Source organism: Ovis canadensis, chromosome 12, assembly GCF_042477335.2.
Source record: "Ovis canadensis isolate MfBH-ARS-UI-01 breed Bighorn chromosome 12, ARS-UI_OviCan_v2, whole genome shotgun sequence".
Lineage (NCBI taxonomy): Eukaryota > Metazoa > Chordata > Mammalia > Artiodactyla > Bovidae > Ovis > Ovis canadensis.
In genome coordinates, this window is record NC_091256.1 from 72,119,284 (window position 1) to 72,141,781 (window position 22,498).

General features: G+C 40.2%; 1 protein-coding gene across 9 annotated transcripts in view; it reads left to right on the top strand.

Annotated features, from left to right (window-relative positions):
• Positions 1-11,768, top strand: part of CEP350 (centrosomal protein 350) — a 156,372-nt gene extending 144,604 nt beyond the window's left edge. For all 9 annotated transcript variants that reach the window (XM_069546189.1, XM_069546196.1, XM_069546193.1 and 6 more), the window contains 2 exons: positions 2,426-2,548; positions 7,873-11,768. In XM_069546189.1, coding sequence (XP_069402290.1) covers positions 2,426-2,548; positions 7,873-8,037 — 288 coding nt within the window. In that variant the 3' untranslated portion in view covers positions 8,038-11,768. The remainder of the gene's footprint in view (positions 1-2,425; positions 2,549-7,872) is intronic.
• The last annotated feature ends 10,730 nt before the right edge of the window (positions 11,769-22,498 follow it).

The following is a 22,498-nucleotide window of genomic DNA, read 5'->3' on the forward strand; positions in this document are numbered from 1 at the left end:
TTAGCAAATAGGGAGATAAATTATTGGAATTCGTATGAGCTTTAGGTGAGTTCTTAATGATTGAGAGATAGGTATAATACTCTAAAAGTATCTGAAGACATATATCAAATATGCCAACCCTAGACAATATAAATGATATAACCTTTCCATCTTTGATTTTGGAGGTTTCAGATTGGTTATGTGGTTTTGAAATATGTAGGATAGTGTGATATATAAAAAATATTGCTTGTTGTCTAAGAAGCCCCTGAAAAGATTAAGTGCCCTGAAGCTACAGGGACTCAACAAACGAACTTTAAAATCAGATGCGTGAAAATCTCTCTGCCTGTTCACCTTTTCTTGAGCTATATAGCAAAGGTTATATTCCCATTGCAGTGCCTCTCAAACCTTAATGTGCATCTGAGTCACCTGGGAATTTTGGTAAAAATGCAGATTTCTTACTGAGTAGATCTGGAGTAGGACCAGAAATTCTGCATTTCTGCAAGCTCCGAAGTGATGCTGTTATTGCTGACTCTGTGATTATTTTGAGTAGCAAGGGTCTAGAGTTATGTCCCCAGAGAGTCTGCCTCCAATTACTTATTTTACTTATGTATTGTCTTACATTATTCAGTTGTATATCTGGACAATCAAAATACATTAAAGGAGAATACACATTAATCTGGTATATAACATGAAAGGAGGCACTGTCTAAACAATTTGGTCTTTTTTTCCCTGAGGTATAATTGACACATAACATTATATTAGTTTCAGGTATTTAATGTAATGATTTTATCTTTGTATATACTGTAAAAAGAGCACCATAATATGTCTGGTTAACATCCATTACCACACATAGTTACAAATTTGTTTTGCTTGTGATGAGAACTTTTCAGATAGATCTCTGTTAGCAACTTTGAAGTATATAATACAGTATTGTTAACTATAGAAAGCTTTTAAAAATACTCATACTGACAGAATACCAACAGATATCTGTGAGATATATGCTTACATCAGAGGTAGGCAAACTATGGCCCACAGGACAAATCCAGGCCACTACATGTTTTTAAAAATAAAGTTGCCATAACCACACCTAGTCATTTACATCTTGTCCACCCCTGCTTTCCTACTACCAGCAACAAAGTTGAGTAGCTGCAATAGGGACCATATGGCCCAGAAAGCCTGAAATAGTTACAATTTGGTCTTTTAAAGAAAACGTTTGCTGACCTTTGCTTAACTTAAAGCAGGAGAAAAAGATTGACTTGATGGATTAAAAAAACAAAAACTTTTAAAATAGTATTCAACTTTGAGAAATGAATTATCAGAACCACCTTGGGTTTTTTCAAAGCCCCAGTTCACTCCATTCCTTTCAGCCCCCAGCAGTTGATATATCCTTGAATGTGTGTGTGTGTGTGTGTGTGTGTGTGTGTGTGTGTGTGTGTGAATGTGAGTGTGAGAGAGACATTGTTTTTTTTAATAGAACAACCATAGAAAGTAATATTATTTTATTGCTAACAAAGAACAAACATGTTAAAATAAGATACATAATGTGTACCAGCATTCATCAGACCATGTACATCATTATAACACACAGTGATGCTTCCTACCAATTTTAATATTGCTATAGCGAGGCTTCCCAGCTGGCTCAGTGGTAAAGAATTTGCCTGTAATACAGAAGAACCCAGGTTCAATCCCTGGGTCAGGAAGATCCCCTGGAGAAGGAAATGGCAACCCACTTCAGTATCCTTGCCTGGGAAATCCCATGGACAGAGGAGCCTGGCGGGCTACAGTCCATGAGATGACAAGGAGTCAGACACAACTTAGCAACTGAACAGCAATAGCAGCATCACAAATGCATATCTTGTATGTCTGTATCCTCAGGTCATTGAAGAATACCTTCTGTAAGGCAGGAATTAAAAAAAAAAAGGCAACAAAAATATTATTAAAGCATTTTGTAAAGCTTTTTTAAAGGGTACTAGTTCAAATACTGTTAGTAAAATTACCATGCCTCTCAAACTGAAGTGTTGATTAGTATTTTTTTAATTTAACATACTTGAATCTTGGTGCTTCAAAATAAACTATCCCAACCAAAGCCCTATTCAGAAATTTACTTTAAACTTTCTTTTGTAGTTTTGCCAGCTTGAAGTAAATTAACGGTGGTTCTTGGGTAGCAGGGACTCTAAAGTGATTTTTGTTTTTGCAAATTCATCAGCGGATTTTACTTCTTTTTCTGTATGTTGTATAGAAACAAAAATTCTTTAAGTGAATAAAAGTCTGAGCGTTTGGGAATGCTTTTTTTTCAAATTGCTAAGTGGAACCGTAAGTGAAAGAAGTTTGCATTAATGTGATCTTTTTTTTAATAAACATTGTATTCTTAGCAAAAATGTTTACTGCTTTATAAGTATTAAATCTCAAAAAATTTGTGTTTCATACATTCCTCTTATTTTCACAGAACTTCATAGCAACTGAAGTACTCAAGCTATTCAGTCTTAAAAAGGAGCCAAACCACAAAACAGATTGGCAGAAAATGATGAAATTTGGAAGAAAGAAAAGAGACCGAGTGGATCATATCCTGGTCAGTGTCTGTAACTGAACTGGTTTTATTTGACCATCTTTTCCAAAACAGAATGTAGTTAGAGTCTAAAAAGAAAGGAAATATGATTGATCTTAAGTCTATGATGTGTTCATGTGCTCAGCTCTGTCCAACTCTTTGCGACTCTGTGAACTGTAGCCGGCCAAGCTCCTCTGTCCATGGGATTTTCCAAGCAAGGATACTGGAGTGGGTTGCCATTTCCTCCTCCAAGGGATCTTTCTGACCCAGGAATTGAACCCACGTCTCCTGCATTGGCAGGAGGATTCTTTACCACTGAGCCATCTGGAAAGCCCAAGTCTATAATAGTAAAGTCTTAGCCTTCATTTGCTGCATGTCTCTCTGCCCATCAGTTTTGAAAATTGCTTTCTTTTAAATTCAGTAGATGAATATTTAATAGTATCTTGTAGGTGTGGAGAACTTGAGAAATAAAATGTTTGGAAACAAACTTAAGGTTCTGAATTTAAAGAGACTAGTATAGACGAGGGCCAGACCACCTGAATTTAAATCCCTGTTTTGGCACTTTACTTGTGTAATCTTGGACAAATTATCTAATCTCTTTGTGCCTCATTTTTCTATCTGCAAAATGAAGATGAGAATAATAGTACCTACCTGTTACAATTATTAAGAGAATTAAATGAGTATTTATGTATATATATAGAACAGTACCTTGCATCTAACTCAATAAACATTAGCTGTTATCATTTTATCATCACTATCACTATCCAGAAATTTAGCTGGACAGGGTTTATTCCATTTTGCAGTATATTTTCTGGCATTAGAAAAGTGCTTATCAAACAGCAACAAAAAAAAAAGGGAGGAGAAAAAAGGCTTTCATTCTTTCTTCCCTAAAAGAATGTTAAGTAGTAGCAAACCTTAGGAAACTCAGGTATTAGTTGATTCAGGTTTATCTCCAAGCATTTTCGCTCTGGACTTTATATTTATTCTATATTTATATTCATATCATGAATAGGCCTAAGTTTATCAGTTTTTTCCAAATATGTACCTCTAGTGCATTTACTCAGTAATAACTTTACTAGGTAAACATTTGTTAAATATTCTTTCTCATATCTTATACTTGATCCTCACAACAATTATATGAGGTAGGATAGACTAATGTTACTCTGTTTTACAAATGAGATTCAAAGATATTAAGTGACTTGCCTAACAAATAAGAGCAGGACTTTAACCAATTCATAGATGTTTGCTTCTCAAGGTGAACTTGCTCTCATATTTCTGCAGTGGTTTAGATTTGAGTTAGTAATTACCACGATGTTACTTCTTCCACCTCTTTGGAAATTAAAGGTAAAAGCACACCAAGAGACATTCATTTACCCTACTATCAGTTGAATTGGTCATATTCCCTGTAAATCATCTCTGCATGCGTTTAGCCAAGAATTGTGCTAATTAAGGACCAGTGTTATAGTAGTAAGCAAGACAGACATAGTCCCTGCCTTCGTGGATTTTAGTTTGTTGGTGGAAGCTGCTGCTGCTGCTGCTAAGTCGCTTCAGTCATGTCCGACTCTGTGCGACCCCAGAGGTGGCAGCCCACCAGGCTCCCCCATCCCTGGGATTCTCCGGGCAAGAACCCTGGAGTGGGTTGCCATTTCCTTCTCCAATGCATGAAAGTGAAAAGTGAAAGGGAAGTCGCTCAGTTGTGTCCAACTCTTAGCAACCCCATGGACTGCAGCCTTCCAGGCTCCTCCATCCATGGGATTTTCCAGGAAAGAGTACTGGAGTGGGATGCCATTGCCTTCTCCATGGTGGAATCTAGCTATTGTATATAATTTACACAAATGTGTAATTATAAATTATAAAAATAGAAGAATAGGGAGCTATTCTAAAAGCATTGACAGGAAACTGATGTAATGAGGATGGTCGGGAAAGGCTTCCCTGAGGAAGTGACAGTTGAGCTGAGATCTTAAAGATGAATAAGCACAACCTGAGTTTTGTGTAGAGAGAAGAGCAGTTCCGGGAGAGGAGACTACATGTGCAAAGACGTGAAATGGGAAGGCGTATGGAACCAAAAAGTCCGTGTGGCTGGAGAGTGAGCTGAACTGCCTGGGCCTATGTAACTTTTTTCATGAGTCCATTTTTCATAATGTTCAGTGAAATGATAGTGTTAGCAACTTGAGTTTGTTATCAACAGAGACACTAAATAAACTGGTCCTGGTCACCATTCCCACTATTATATTTAGCCAGCTTAGCATTCGGAGATTCTGATTTTTGTGCATTTTAAAAGAACTGAGATTTAAAACAATTGTCGTAACATGTAAAACAGAAATTTTGCCATCAGTTCAAAAGAAAAGGGTGTCAAAAACAGAAATTTCAAATAAGTTTTTAAAATTATATTTATTATAAATAATCATGTTCATTTTCAAAATGTAAAGTAATGATTATTTAAAAGAAAACAGTCATGATAATCTTACCATGTAGAAACTCTTAATTATTTTGACATAATAGCCTTAGAGTTTCTTTTTATACAAAGAATTTTTTTTAATGTTTGGGATCATAGTTTCTTTTATATTCTGATTGTTTTTACTTAATTAAATGTGGGTTTTCCTGTTATTAAGTGTATATCATTTTTATTTTATTTTTTTTTTTTTGAATTTACTTTTTTTTTTTTTTTTTTAGTTTTTTATTTTTTAAATTTTAAAATCTTTAATTCTTACATGCATTCCCAAACATGAACCCCCCTCCTTCCTCCCTCCCCATAACATCTTTCTGGGTCATCCCCATGCACCAGCCCCAAGCATGCTGCATCCTGCGTCAGACATAGACTGGTGATTCAATTCACATGATAGTATACATGTTAGAATGTCATTCTCCCAGATCATCCCTATATCATTTTTAAAATAAATTTCCATTTTCATTTCTGTGGAAATAAAATAGTCCATTGTGGAATTATGTATTATGATTTATTTAATCAGTTAATCTTTTTTTTATTCTTTGAAATAATACTGTTGTAATAAGTATCTTGCAATATGGTATATCTTTGTAACTATTTCCAATAATTTACTCAGTAAATTCTTAGAAATAGAGTTGCTGATTAAAAGTATATGCAGAATGTTAAAGCTTTTGTCAGGTTGTTTTCCAGAAAGGTTGTACCAGTTGTGCGTACTCACCAGCACGATACAGGAGTGGTGCGTCTTTTTACCTTCGCCAATACTGGCTACTGTTTTGATCTTTGTAAAAAAAAAAAAGAGTTCATTTTTCTTTTAACAATTTTATTATTAATGAGGTTAATTTTTTTACTGGTTTAATGACTATTCTGAATCTTTCATATGTTTAATAAATATATTGGAAGTACAGAAAAGAACAGAAATTAATAGAGGAGCCATTGTTTCTGCATCTCTTTTATTCTGAGTTCAGTTTTCACCTTTGCAGTCTTTGTCTATACATCTTTTTATTTCAGCTCTTACTCTTGAATTATAGTTTACCTAAGTATTGAATTCTAGGCTCGTAGCTCTTTTTACTTCAGCAGTTTGCAGATATTATTTCATTATAATCTGACCTCTGTTGTTGATCTTAAGGAATATGCTGACAGTCCTTTATGGGAGAATTTGTCTTTTCTTTTTGTTTTCTATTTAAGATTGCATGTGTTTATATATTTGTTCGGCAGTTTCTCTGGATTATGTCTAGTCATGGATTTATTTTTATTCTTCCTACTTTGGATTCCCTGTGCTTATTGAATCTGTAGATTCATTATCTTTATTCAATTCTGGAAAATTCTCAGCTATTGTCTCTTAGAATATTGCCTTTCCCCAGTTCTTCCAGTTCCCTCAGGTACTTTTTTAGACATATTGTTGACTTTATTCTTTTTCTTTCTTGTCTCTTAATTCCTCCCCTAAGTAGTTGCAACACTTGCCACTCTTTTAAATCCCTATTTATTCTAATATTTACAGTCTCCTTCCTTTCTTATGATTTCTTATGGATTACAAACATTTTTTATTATGCAAGAACTTTTTTGCATTATCTTATGCTACGATTTTGCTGGAATTGATAGTCTTGCCAGCTAGTTTTCCTATACAGGGTTTGGTTTTGTTTTTTTTTTCTTTTTCTTTTTTTTCATATTCAAATTTTGTTCATAAGTGATATTTGGGTATTGTAATTCAAAAGAGCAGGAGAAGACAATGGTTAACAATTTGGTCAGCGTTATACTGTAGAGATAAGAAAGCCTTTCTAAGTGATCAATGCAAAGAAATAGAGGAGAACAATAGAATGAGGAAGACTTTGGTTTGAGACCCTCTACACTGCAGTTAACTTTGCTGAATTCATGACTGGCTCAGGGTTGACAGTCTACTTCCTCCACCTGGCCTCCATCCCACTCACAATATCATTACATATATTAAGTCTAACCTGTTTCTTTTATAAGTAGTTTTTAAACATTTATTGTCAACAGGCAAAGCATCTTGGACAGTTTGTTCTGATTTGATTCCTTTTAGTTTACCTTGAAAGTGAAATCGCTCAGTCGTGTCCGACTCTTTGCGACCCATGGACTGTAGCCTACCGGCCTGTCTGTCTGTGGGATTCTCCAGGCAAGAGTACTGGAGTGGGTTACCATTTCCTTCTCCAGGGGATCTTCCTGACCCAGGGATCGAACCCAGGTCTCCCACATTGGAGGCAGACACTTTAACCTCTGAGCCACTAGGGAAGCTGGGAATCCCCAAATCCTAAAATGCAAAGAGAGCATTTTTTATAAAATATAACAGTAACTTTTAAAATAAACTTGAGCAATAGCACATCTCAAGAATATTCTAATACCAAAAGGAGGAGGGGGAGAAATTCCTTGGGGGTCCAGTGCTTAGTACTGGCCATTGTCACCTCTGGGGAACTGAAATCCCACAAAGCCATGTGGCATGACCAAGGGAAAAAAACTCCATAAATATGAAATTTTGCTAACTTATTTATATACTCCAGAATCATGTCCAATATTATCTTTTGATATATGCATTTTATAATTGTAAATCCATATATCTAAAAATTTGCTTGCTTCTCTCCCCCTAAAATTCCTCTATGTATTCTCCTGTGTTGACAGAGACAACATACTTGCAATCCTTAATATCTATAAAATACTGGAATATTGTCAAGATTGACAGATTTGAAATTTTTATTCAACAATTGAGTTTTTTCAAACTTTTTGCAGCTTAAAAGGGCTATTGATAACATCATATAAATTACCATTTTTCTCTGACTTATTTCCTTGGGCTATATTCCCATGCATGGGTTTACAAAGTCAGCAAATATCATTAATCTCCTAGCTTTTGTGTGACAGTGATGTTCTAACCTTTCTGTTTTCTAAATTCTAGGTACAGGAGCTTCACGAGGAAGAGGCCCAGTGGGTGAACTATGATGAAGACGAGTTGTGCGTGAAGATGCAGCTAGCTGATGGGATCTTTGAGACCTTGATCAGAGATACTATTGATGTTCTGAATCAAATCAGTGAAAAACAGGGGAGAATGCTACTTGTGTGACATCTTGCAAATAAAACACTGAGTGCTAATATGAGTCCTGGGCCTTTCTGCCTCGTGATACACACCCCGTCTCCATCATAGCAGGAGTGCTTCTGGACCTTGTACCTGTTCTTAAAGACTACTGGTTTGGAGTTCATGGGACAGTGTGATCTATCTGGTATTACAGCCTTTGCCTTTAGAGACTGTCCACTGGATTAATTGGTGGTTTTGGTGGGCAGGGTTGCACTCGTGATGTTGACACACAGTATAATCCTACACCTCTTGTTAGTATTCCTACTGGTCTCAGATGAGGGCTGAAAACACCAGCCTTACCTCTTAGCTTAGACTAGGGTATCACTTCCTTGAGTCTGAAGTCAGGCAAGAGAGGTATATAGATGTGCATCATACCGTTTTTGAAATGTAATCCTGGTTTATACCATGAAAGTCAGAAAATGGACATTACAGTCTCTATAAACAGTATTAAACCCTGAACTGCTTTCAGATAGGCAAGTTGGATAATGTGTGCCTATTTCCCATTGTGGAGTGCATTTCATTTCCTTTTGAAGATGATTTTCTTCCATTATTGCAATTGAGCAGCACCAAGTGGACTGTCAAGTTGACAGGAATCAATGGTAGCCTTGCTTTCTGAGCACCATCTAAAGAATTTTAAACTTTTGCATTATGCTTAGTTTTTCTCTGTGGGCATGAAAACAGAGATGTGCCCTCACTGAAGACTGGGCTTACAGGACTGGTGCAGGGCTGGTTCTTCTCCCCCTTGTCGACCCCTGCACTTTTCTTATTTCTTCTGAACCTCTACCAGCTGCTCCCAGAATCACAGATCCTCAGGACCATCTCAGGCATCCAGGCATGGCAGAAGTGGAAATAATTCATTTTTGGCCTTCAAACTTTCAGCTCCCATTTCTCCCCAAGAAGTCAGAGACGCTGTTACTTGAATGATTTAGGAAATGAGTGTGTGCACCAAAGACAAAAAGATAACTGTCTATTGTTTGTGTGCTTGTTTTGCGCTATAGAACATTTTTTTAATTTATTTTAAGATAAATTATTAAGTTGAAAATGTATGTCCCTATTCAGAAGTGAAAGATTCTTCTTGTAATAGTTAAACTTCCGTCTTGAAGCTTCTATGGTTCGTAGTCTTTGCACAGGAAGCCTATGGTTTTAACAAACCCATACACCTGTCCAAGAAGGCAGTTAAATTACATGAAAAGAAGTGAACTTTTCTAAGATCACCTGAAAGTAGCAGGAATGGGATAAGATGATTTGAAGACACTGTAAAATTCAAATTCTGCCTCTCTTGCAGCATTGCTTCTCACAACTATTACCTGTATCTGAAAAAATATATATATAGACTCCAGCTGCTACCTTAGAGCATGTGTGATGCTCTCCTGGGGCCTCAGCACCCTGCCTTCTTGACTGGTTTCTCTTAATCAGTCCTATCCTTCTTCAAGCAATCTAGAAGAATGTGGATAATCTTAGGCGTGAATGTCAATGCCTTAATATTGAAGGTCCTGATTAGAAGCATGATAGAAGACATCCACTGGATTCATAGTTAAAATATCCTGGAATGTTATACCTTCAAAATATGTTAGGAAAACCCCAAAGATGGTATAATCTTCTGGTGTGCACATTCGTTCATTTCTGCATCTTTCCTCCAGACTTGCCTTTGCGTCTCAAATGTTTCACTATGCACACTTCCATTCTCTTTGGTTTCATCTTGTTATTATGAGAAACTTACTGAAGTAATCATTGGAATATTTGCATTTTGCACAAGGACTGGTATGATAGCTCTTGACAAATAAGGAAAGCACTGAAATGTTGTGATAGGGTCTCGGGAAATGCTCAGATTGATGTTGCCAGCATTTCTTCTAGGCTTTTGATGTTGAACTCTAGTCTTGTAGCCATAATGAGCAAATTGATTAAGAGAAGCTAGGGTTTCTTGGGGTTATTAACCAGTAGTGTGGAGATATTATTTTCATGTAGCCAAGGAAAAGCAAAGCCTTTTCTTTTCAATTGTGTTGTTTGAAAGACGGAAAAACATCTTGTCTACATTCTTTGGCTGTTTGTAGGATTACATAGTCCTTATGATACTGAAACTTTACAGCTGCTGTAAATTTTTTATAAGCGAATATGAAAATAATATAATAGGAATATAGGTTGTTTTTTTACATCCTCATTATTTCGACCTAAATCAATTTTTAATAAAGTTTTATCTTTAGTCTGTATGACTTTGTGATTCCAGAAAAAGGAAAAAAAATTATATAAGTCCATGGAATCAGCATCCTGGACTTAAAGTTCCCTGGTAAGAATGCTGCCAAGAATGTGGTAGTAGCAGTCCCAACATACTCCAGCTCTTGTTACTGTCTTGAGAATCTTGGGTTTCCGATGAGAGGCAGGAATGAATCAGTCTTACTCTTTGCTAGAAATGATTATCCATAGTTTGGTAGCAGAAAACAAGGGAAACTATAATCAGCAGATTTCTTACTGTTGTAACTATTTGAATACAATTGAAAAGGGGTTCATTGTTAGCATTAGGAATAACAAACATGGATACCCAGCCACTTGTTCCATATTGGGATCTTTTTAATCAAGCTCTGCCTCTTAACCAAGAATCTAAATATTCCCTCTTTGTAATCTCTGTTCCTTCTCCCCACACTCCCATCCTCTTTCACTCTTCATAATTCCTCTAAGAAAAAGGTCTTTGCATCAGCAGTAATATCTTTTAGAATAATAGCACTATCAGAATTTAGCAGTAAACCAACCTATAGGCTTCAGATTTATTTCTGAGTCCAAAATAATTTGTGCTATCCAGGGTACTTCACTCTGGGTTAAATAAGTACAGGGTATAGATTCCCTCTTCAGGTCTAAACAGGAATTTTTACTCTAGGGAAAAATGGGAAGAGCTCAAAAGTAGTTAATAAGGAAGGTAATTTGTTTTTCTTTAACATAAAAGAAAGGAAAATTCCTTCTGTGACTACAGGTCTCTGAGAAATTATCTTTCAAAAGAGATTTCATTGCTCATAAGAGTGTTGTGGCCTATTGATAAAAACAATTTTGTTCACTTTCTTGTCTTGAAAAAAAGTGGCCTTAGCTTTTTGCAATACTTGAATAAAGTGTGTACTCGCACAGCGTTAGAGACTCATAACTTTTCTGCAAGAAGTTCAAACTTACATCTTCTTTTACTACCTTAAGAATACTAGTGAATAAAACATTAATTCAAAGAGCAAATGATAGAAACTACAATGATGTTTAATGCAAATTGTAGAAATTTACATGTTTACAAATCATCTTAAACTGGTTGTGCAACAATTCAATAAGATATCTTTGTATTATAAAAATGTGAAGAAAAAATGTAAACTGATGTAAAAGAGGTACTGTCATTTTAATTAACCTATGTTTAATAGCTTTTCCTTCCAAACTTTGCAAAGCCTTCTCGGTAAACACATTGCAAAGCGTTCCCTGGGAGGCCCAGCCTCCCTGTGTGTACTGTATTGTGCAGACATGAAAAAACAAACCCGTTTACTGTGTATTTGTAAATAGCCTGGTCATCAGGCCATTTTCAGCCAATAGTCACATCCAGTGCAACTTCGCACAGAAGACTTAGGGTGTGGTTTGTAAGTATGATCTGTAAAATAACTGGGATGAATTCCCATGTACACCTGTGTAAATAGATTTGTTAACTGAAATGTACTTTAAGAAAAGAGGAAAATCTGTAAATAAACTGATTTGTAAATTAATTTCATGTCAGGCGTTCATTTCCTTTTTTGCCTTTTGAGCCAAGTTTCGAAAGCTAGTCTGCGTAAAATTCACTTCTGATCTCTCACTGGACAGCAGAGTGCTGATGCCTGAGCAAAAGAGTAGGGCAGGCTGCACGGAGGCGCTCTTGACACAAATGCCACTTCCACACCGTCTGAGCAGCTTCAGCAGTCACTGCGCACACCTTCGTGTCCGAGCACTGTACCCAGTGCAGGGGAGATAATGAAGATGACAGGCATGATCCTTGACCTTGGGGGATGAAAGACATCAAAAAATAATTTCAAAAACAGGGCATGACAAATGTGGTAAGTCCTGCAAAGGAAGCATGTGCTGTTTTGAGAGTATGTAATACAAGGACCCAACAGAGCAAGGGAGTGAGTCAGAGGAGAGTTCCCTGATAAGGTACAACACTGTGTTCTGTTTTCTTCCTTGTCATTCATAGCAAATGTCTTTTCTCCTAAGTGACTTGAATTCTGATCACCCTTATATAACACGTGGAAAGTCACAATTAAGTGAACAAAGAAGAACAACTATCTGATGATGTGATGTGGCTATAATTTATTTCTAGATATACAAACTTGGAGAAGAATGGGGCTAGACATACAGAAGAATAAAAGTACTGCAAAGGTGGAAATGGATGGTGTTCAGGATTATGAATGATCTCTGGTGCAACAAGTTAGAAGTCATCACCATCATCTCACCTGAATTCCTCTGGTAGCCTCCTGATGTCTGTCCCTGCTACACCTTTTACCTGCTACACAACCATGAGCATTCAAGAAGTTCTCAGAAAAAGATCCCATATTGCAGCAAGTTCTAAGAAATTGCTTTCGAGTGCCCGCTTTTTGCCAGATACTGTGTTTGTTAGTAAGTCACAGTAGTAATGACAGCTTGAACCTTGGAATAAAGACCAAATATCTGTTTTCTTGAATGAAAACATGCAAAAATAGTAGATAGGAGGAAGGCAATTAACAGCAGAGCTAAGTAGAAGGTGAGACCAGCACTGGTGGGACCTCCAGTGATGAGTGCCTGTAGAGGTGAGTGCTGGAGAAGCAAGCCAGTGCTCCATGAAATCCCAGAAAAGCTCAGAAACTGGAGGCCGCGGCTGCCACAGAGAAAGGTGTGAAGCATGGCATTATTGTTTCACTGGCTGGCCGAAGCTGTGTGGCCACCTGTAGGGCCAAAGCTAAAAGGCAAGCTAGTGCTACCCACGGAAAAGGCCAGTGCGTAAGGTCACTGAGAACAGACAACGGCACTGCAAGCTCGAGTGGTACCGCTTTGCCTTGCAGAAAGAGAGGCGAGAAAGTGCCCAGGATCCAGTCCCTTGCAGTGCTTTGTCCCCCGTGGCCAGCGGGTCCATCCGAAGCCTGAGAGGTTGGCACACCCCTCTTGGTGTTGTATGGAAGGACTCTGTCACCTCCTGTGGGGTCTGAGATACAGCAAGCTAGGGGCTTGCCTGAACACAGGGCCACTGACGCTGGCACGGAAGCAGAAGCCAGAGTACAGGCTGAGTCTAAAGCAGGGAAGGGTGATGAGCCCGGTACAGACTGTGAGGACTCTTAACTTGGTAAGGATGTGTTCCAGGCCCATTCTTACGTGACCATACAGAAGGCGAGAAGTGGTACATGACTGCCTTTCCTGACAGTTCACCCTACCCCTGCTGCCCAGATGCTGACAGAGCAGATGAAGGTGCACCGAATCTGGTAGGACCATTGTTGGCCCCAAATGTGTAGGCGGAGCTGGGTGATGGGCCCCCTGAACCTCCGCTCAGATGCAGCGTACTTGCAGAGCCTCCCTGTCACCCTGAGATGGCGCATCACCAGAGTCACTAGAAGAACAGACCCAGGAGGATGATCAAGCAGGCCTCCCTGGAGGATGGTCCTCAACTAGGAACCACCAGTGCCTGGACTCAAAAGTGGAGACCAGGGGGACTGGGGGTGTGCAGATGGTAACCATTCGGCCCAAGCCGGGCGCTTCTGCCTCCCCACCTTGTCAATATGCCCACAGCAAAAGGCGCTGGCAGTCGTGTTAATAGTAACACCACCCCCTTCTCCCAGTGGAATGAGAGAGCCATTCAGGTGTGCATCACCACCTTGGCTAATGTGGGTTGTGATTCTTGTTGATCTGAAGGAAAGTCCAAGTCACTGTGTACCGGCCAAGCCATTAAGATGGCATTGTGGGACAAGAGGAGCCTTGTTCTGGGACGAGAAGCCCAGCATTGTTTGAGTTGGCCTCCTCTCCCGCCCACTGTGCTGATTCTTCTCAGAGTGTCATGCAAGCACCACAGAGTCGTCTTAGTTCAAGTTCCCACCTCGCTCCCACTCCAGGAAACACCCAAAGCTGAAGACACTCTCATCGGCTACTTCTGCGGGACCCACCACTCCTTGTTGCTTGAGCCCGACAGTCCATCCTGGGGAGGGGAGTCATCCTGAATGGACTTGACATGCCCAGTAATATTACCCGCTTGAGTCAGAGGTCCCAGCACGGCCAGGGGAACCTAGCGCCCCGTGTTCTGTGTAGGGTTCCCGGGAGGGAGGCACTTGGTGGTAGCATTGCCCTCACATTTGAACTGGGAGGCCCTCCTGGTGATCCCACTGTGGCCCCGATCATATCACTCCCAGGAAGTGTGTGCCAGCAGGAGAGAAAGAACGGTTGGGTGTCCTGGCATTGGGATTTGGCTAGTGCAAGCTAATCAGGCAATTGCCTGGTCCTCCACCCTGTCCAAGTTCAATGTCACCCACTGTGTGTTGGAGCGCAGTGCTTAGTGTTCAAATGGCTTTTCTTAAGTGGGGGTGCCATTCAGTAAGCTGGGTTTTTTGATGGCTTTGTTGCAGTTGTTGAGGACTGAGTGGAAAGATCCAATCAAGCTTATTCAGAAACCCTGCCCAAGTGAGAAGACGGCAGGACCCTCCTCTGGAAAAGCAGAGTAGCACTGGAGAAAAGACCTGTAGGTACTAGCATTTGAAGACCCCTTCAGAGGAAAAGTTGGATTGCCACCTGATCTCCTTCCAGTAGTGTCCACCAGTCAAAAAGCCCCACCAATACATACTGAGTTACTCATCACACTTTAGGCACATTACCCATGTGTGAACAAACAGCCAGCCATCTCCAGCCATTTGGGGGACGCCTCCTATATGAAACGTGTGTGCTAAGTCACTTCAGTCGTGTCCAACTCTTGTGCCACCCAATGGACTGTAGCCCTCCAGGCTCCTCTGCCCATGGGATTCTCCAGGCAAGAATACTGGAGTGGGTTGCCATGTCCTCCTCCAGGGGATCTTCCTGACCCAGGGACTGAACCCACATGTCGTATATCTCCTGCACTGACAGGCAGGTTCTTTACCAATAGCGCCACCTGGGAAACCACCTATGGGAAACAGACCAACCCAAAAAGGAAAAAAAAAGGCAGAGGGTGGGGAGTGCGGAATTCTGCTGAAACAATGAGTGGCACAAAAGAAAACATCACAAGGAACAAAAACTGTAATTAAAATTAAAATCCTGAGCTAGCAGAAGCAATATTGTATCCATAAAATAGGAATGAGATGCTCTGAAAGAGTAGAGTCAGACAAGATACTGCTCTTGAAAAGTAAAAGTATTGTAGCCATAATTTTAAATTCAATAGAAAGTTAGAGGATAGAATTAAGGAAGTCCTTCTAGGAAATAAAACTAAGGTAGATTAAAATAGGAAAGAAACAGATAAAATCAGGGAACCAATCCAGGAAATCCAACACCTAATTAACTAGACATCTAACAAGAACAGAGAAAACAAGAGGAAATGACACCAGAAAAAATTCTGGAAATTAAATATATGAGTTTCTCATTGGAAACTGTTCAGTGGGTGTCCAGCACAATAAATAGACCCCCAGTAATTGTGTCATTGTGAACTATTAGGACTCTGTAGGTAAAGAAACTATTCTTAAAGTTTCTGCACAGAAAAATAAAATATTGCATGTAAAGGATTAGGAATAAGAATATCATCATTCTCCTGAGAAGAAACATTGGAGGCCTTGAGAAAAATACAGCAGAATTTTCAAAAACTGAATGGGAATAATTTTCATCCAAAAGTCTACACTTGGCCAAACAATGAATCAAGTGTTAAGGCAGAGTATGGACACTTTCAGAAATGCTAAGTCCTTACTTATCAAGCATCCTTTTCCCATAAACCATGAAAGGTAAAGACTTGAGATCCAGAAACAAGGGCTTTGTTCCAGGAAAACTGTGAGGGAAACTCCCAAGATGACCTGGAAAAGGCATTTCCAGGATGACAGCTATCTTGCACACCTAAGGAACAGTCAGTTCAGACGGGAGCAGGGGGACGGACGGCTTGAGAAGGAAGCTCTCTGGTGGAAGGGAGGGTGGAGAACAGAGTAGGAAATAACCCGATGTTTTAATCATGTGAAACTTTTAATTGGTAGGCTGCTGGAAGGTGAAAAAGGCTTAGTAATAGGTTCAAAGAATGAGTAATGAAAAAATGAGGAAAAACAGTGTTGTACAAATAGGGAACAATCATGACATACTGCTTGGCTCAACTAGAAACAATGTTTATCATTAAAATACTGTAAAAGCTGAATATGGTGATATTATTATATTGAGAAGATGAGGAAGGGAAGGGTGGTATCAGAGAATTAAATATGCATCTACCATACTAGCAAATCTGATGGTTAATTTCATGTGTCAACTTGGCAAGGCCAAAGTATCCAGATATTTGATCAAACATCAGTCTAGATGTCTCTATGTATTAGATGACATTGACATCTAAATCGGCAGATTTTCAATAAAACTGATTATTCTTCATAATGTGGTGGGCCTTGTCCATTCAGGCAAAGGATTTAAGAGGAGGAGGAAAAAAGACTGAGGGCCCCACAGGGAAGAGGGAATTCTGACCCCAGACAGCCTTTGGCCTCAAGCTGCAACATCAGCTCTTACCTCAGCCTGCTGGCCTTCTTTGCTGATTTTGTACCTGCCAATCCCTACAGTTCCTCTCTTTTTCTCTGTCTCTCTCTCTCCACACATGCATTCCATTGGTTCTGTTTCTCTGGAGAACCCTGAGGAATACAGGCATTCAATAGCTAAAGTATAAGAACACCAAGGTAAAGACCAGATCAAAAATATGAAATGAAATGATGAATAGTGGGTGCCTCTGGATGATGCGAACTAGAGAAATGAGATTGAAGACTCCTCTGTGTATCTGTGTTTAATAAAAAAAAAAATTTTTTTTTTGCCATGTACAATAACTTTCTGGGGGACTGCACTGGGTTTTTTTTTATAGCATGTGGGATCTAGTTCCCCAACCAGGGATAGAACCTGGGCCCCCTGCATTGGGAGCACAGAGTCTTAATCACTGGACCATCAGGGAAGTCCCTACAAGAATCACCTGGATAATAAAAATTAATACTCCCTCTGCCCCAAGATAAAGCTGCACCAAAAAGACCATATATTCAGCTTCTCTTCCTTTACTTCTCTAACCACATTTAGATAGAATTATACTCCTTTTCCTCTTATAACGTCAACACTATTCCAGTACTACTGTCTGCAAAAGCTAACTTTAGGTCACAGCTTTTCAACCGAAGTATTTTTCGTTTCAACTAAGAATTAGATTCAAGGTCATTAAAAAAATGTTGATGTGTAATTGAAATGGTGCATTTAACACAATTTAAAATATTTTAGTTCTCTTGCATATTAAAAAAAGATTAAAGATGTGCGTTCGATTGTAGGGAAGTGATTTGTCCTCTTGTGTCATTAACTAGTGACTTCAATGTGTCAACTTGAGTAGAACTACATTCAGAAGCCCCACATTTCCCTTGGCTCTGTAACTCTTACAATTTATTTTGTTTTCGTGACACTGGCATCATCTGTAAGGAGATATCAAATTTTTGTGTGTTTTTGTTTGAACAAGGATATTGTTGAAAAATACATTTTATGCAATTTGTCTTAAGAATGCACATCAGGAAACCCAAAACCACTCTTTTAGCTCCAAACACATTCCAGGATTCTGAGTTTCCACAATACAAAGAGGCATGTGTGATGACCCATTTTAAGCACAGTCAAAATATTTTGAAAAGTAATAATCATCTAAATAACTTCCCTAACTGGTCTGTCAGTGTTATTACTACTATTTTGAGAAAATTGATTTAAACAATTAGATGAGCTAAGTGGAATTTTAAAACTCCAAATTCCTACTCTGAGTCTCAAGGTTGAGTTTCTTCAGTGAGAGAAAGGGGGTAGAAAAGGCATTTATTCAAGAATTTCTTGGGAGCTGTAATATTGACCATTCCCGCTTCTGGCCTTTGAGACCAGTATCTTGTTAATTCTACTTCCTTCATAGAACAATTGCTCAAAGTGTACATAATATGAAAGTTTGTCTTAAGAAGCCTCTATACACTATTTTCATCACTCTGGGAGACCCAGAATAGAAGCCGGGAGAAACTGTACCTTTCTGGTGAAGAAGATGAACCAATTAACAGTTTTGCCCTTCAGTAAAGGGCTCTTCCAGTGACTGGAAACAAGACCATTTTGGTTTCTACATCTTTGCTTATAAAAAGAGCTAAGGACCTCAATGTGTGAAATAACCAACATGAAAAATAAATTTTACTGAGAACTCTCACAGCTAATAGTCATTTGACTGCAAGGAACAGAATACTTGGCTAAAAGTAGATCAACAAGAGGGTCTTGGACCTCTCACACAACAAGGAATCTAGAGGTAGACAGTGCTGGGATCTGTCAATGACTGTGCAATGTCAGAGCTTTGCGTCAACTTCATTCTCTTTGATCCCTTGCTCATGATTGGCCGGGTGTCCAGACAGCTCCAAGTACCTTGTTCTCACACATCATCCAAAGGGAGAAGGAAGGGAAGGGATTCTATCTACTTCTTTCTCTCTTTTACCCAGAGAATGGAGTTATTCCCAGAAATTACAAGGGGAAATTCATTTAAAACGATACTAGAAAATGAATATGCGTTCATGGAGCCTAGGGATCAATCTTGCCCCGATTCCCATTTCCTCTCATGTCTCTTTCTTGTTGTTATTATTATTATTTTCTCTGCTACTGCAATTTTTGTTAAATGTTTTGGTGAGAAAAAAAGAATTGAGAAGCTATTCATATAAGTCAAAAAGAAATATGTGTTTATGTCAGCAAAAGAAGTTCAAAGTTAAAAAAGAATTTATTTTATTGAAGTGTAGTTGATTTACAATGCTGTGCTAGTTTCTGGGGTCCAGCAAAGTGATTCTGATATATCCATATATGTATATTATTTTTTCATATTCTTTCCCATTGTATGTTATTAGAAGATATTGAATACAGTTCCCTGTGCTTGTTGTTTATCTGTTTTATAAATAGTGGTTTGTATCTGCTAATCCCAAACTCCTAATTTATCCCTTCCCCCTTTCAAAGTTCAACAATTTTAACTTAAAAAATAATTTCAATTAGTCCCGTAAGTCCCAGCCAACTTCCCCTGATGCGTCACTGGCTAACATCCTCCTCAAATTGTGAAACTCAGCAAGTATCCAGAATTGTCAGGTCAGATTTTCAAGTATCCGGAAATTTCAGGACCTTCTGAGGGCAGGTCCCATAGGTAAGGAAGAAGAATGGGGATGTGACTATTTATTTCACAACCAGCAGTGTCTGCAAATGTATATATCCCAAGCTGCTGACTTTCTTGGCAAAGTTATGAGTTTGTGACTAAATAAAGGTGTAACTGAGGAGCGCTTGCTGACCGGTCGTGTCATCATGCCAACACCCTTCAGTGTGCTCTATTATGACCAGAAGGGCCTTGGGCGCTCATCCATCTCTTCACTGTTGGGAACAACCACATACCAAATAGCCACAAAATGGAGCAAGTTCTCCAGCTTTAAATGCACTGAGACAAAACCATTATTCTTGATCTCATTCATTAGCCAGAAGGTCTTCAAATTTCCCTTGCATGATTTATGATCCGGGTGTGGAGGCAAAACACACGCGTGTTAATAAGTAAAGGAAACCATTAGGTAACCGCCATCCAGGGCCAAGTTCATCATCCATCCATTCATTCCACGCGTCCACTATTTTCTGGCTTTGTTCTGTGCACTGGCAATCCCCACAAAAAAATAAGAAATCTAGGTCGCTGTTCTACTTGCTTACATTCTGGCAGGAGGAGACAGACAATAAAACAAGCAATATCTTGGGACTTCCCTGGCAGTCCAGTGGTGAAGATTTCACACTTCCACTGCAAGGGAGCATGTGGGTTTGATCCCTGGTTGGGGAACTAAGATCCCACATGCCTGTGAAACACAGCAAGGTGGACGGGGGTGTGGAGGGAAGGGTAATGAGGAAAGTGGTAAGATCTATGAAGATTCATGAACAGGTGAGGTAAAGAAGGGGTAAGGCAGGAACTACTCTGTACAGAAGGGTCAGGGAAAGCCTTTCTGAAAAGCTAACACTTGAGCTGAGATCTGGATGATGAGAAGATCTGAGGGAAGGGCATTCCAGGCAGAGGGAACAGCCACTGCAAAGGCTCTCAGCTGCGAATGAGGAATAGAGAATAGACGGGTGTGGCTGCAGCCCTGTGAGCAAGAGAGGGCGGTAGATGCTGAGCTGGGGCCTCCCTGGCCGTGGCGTGGGACTGGGGTCTATTCTCCCAGTATGTCACCTGGGAGAGTAACCAGGGGAGTGACAAGGTCAAGTCTGTACTTCGAAAATCTCCCTCTGGCTGCTGAACAATGAACGAAGAAGCTGTAGCAGGGGAAGCTGATGACATAGACTAGAGAGTGAGCTGTAGAGAGGGAGTGCCTTGCAAAGGGAGGCCCTGGGCTGCTGCTGACTGAATGGGGCGTTGATGGAAAGAGAGGTGTTGGCCTGACGTCAGTGCTGTGCGTTTGGTGGAAACGTGGAAGGCTGGGCGAGGATGCTCTTGTTAATTCAGGTTATTCAGAGGTGGGGAGGAAGACTGTGGCCTGTGATATCAAAAAAACCTTTTGGAAGGGTGTGGGTCCTGAGCTTTGGGCTTGACAAAGAGAGGTCTGAGAGGGAGCTTCACGCAGAGGGAAAATGTGAGCACAGACAGGTGGGCTGGCTTACGGGAGCAGGGTGTACGTGGGGAGGATAGGCTCGGGGAGACAGGCTGAGACCGCATGATGGCCATGTTTAATTTTAGTTGGTGCGTGACTCCATTTACCAGTTCCTCAGCAACCACAGGGGACAACTGTGCCAACAGCTATGAACATCTGAACGGCAGGAGGCCTCGGGGAGGCCTCAGGCCTCTGCCAAGAGTCCTCATGGAGGGGTATTGAACTCTTCTCCACCAACAGGGGTCTGTTCCCCAACCTGAGAGGCTTAGAGACAGGAAGGTTCTCCCAGAGATGTCCAGGCACTCTAGAGGAGCCAAAATAAGTCTCATAAATTGAAGACTACACCAGAAATCTTCCTTACTAATTTACAGTGGAGAGTATAACTTTTCAAAGAGCCCAACACCCTTATCTTCACCCCATGGGCACGCACCCTGCCCTTTCCTGGTCCCAGAGGTCGCGCCGTTAATTAGCAGTAGGTTTGGTGAGTGCGGAAAGCGGCCGAGGTCCGAAAGGGCACCACACCGCGCATGGAGGCCCCAGCATCCTCTCAAGCCTGGACTGCTCCTGCCTCTGCTCACTCTCTCTCTCCTGCACAATGCTGCCCCTCATGACCTCCACACTAGCAGACCCTCCAACAAAGGCCGTGACAATTCACAGGATAATTCGGTGAGCACTAGCTACCCAGGTGCTGGGCTCTTTGCAAACATCAGTAGATTTGGTCCTCCCAACAACCTAATGAGGGAGGCCCCATTGTACAGGTGAGGAAACTGAGGTTTGAAAGTTTAACAGCCTTGCCCCCAAACACAGTTTATGAGTGACACAACCTAGACTCACCTGGGTTTCTCTGGCTCCCAAAGCCAAGCCTTTTCCTGTGTGGATTTTTGGTCATTGTCCCTTCTATTGAAACATCTTCCTCGAGGCTCAGGAGAAGTTCCATCTTCTTCCATGTAATTCTGGGAGGGCAACCTCAGGCCTCAGGTCCTCATATCCTAGAAAAGCCCCCCAAAACTCTCCACAGAAGAGTTCAGTTCAGTTCAGTCACTCAGTTGTGCTCGACTCTGGGACCCCATGGACTGCAGCATGCCAGGCCTCCCTGTCCATCACCAACTCCCAGAGTTCACTCAAACTCATGTCCATTGAGTTGGTGATGCCATCCAACCAGCTCATCCTCTGTCGTCCCCTTCTCCTCATGCCTTCAATCTTCCCCAGCATTAAGGTCTTTTCAAATAAGTCAGTTCTTCATATCAGGTGGCCAAAGTATTGGAGTTTCAGCATCAGTCATTCCAGTGAATATTCAGGATTGATAACAGAAGAGTTAAAATCTTTAAATACCTCCCCATTTGTTTAGAATAGAAACAACCCCCTCAGCACAGGCTGCAAAGCCCCCACAGCCTGGGCTCATGACCTCATCACACATCTATGCTCAGGTCAGCATTATGATCACCCAGAGGTTATCAAAAATGTAATGCAATGGCACAATTTCCTGCCCCCACCCCGGATGGTTAGTAATATAAGTCACATGACAGAGTATTTAGAAGGCTTTCTAAATGCTTTTCATCTAAGTGTATCAATGTATATTAATTCACTTAATTGGCAAATCATCCTATGAAACAGATACTATTAGAAGGCCTATTTAATAGATATTATGATTGGGCATAGGGAAAGTAATTAACTTG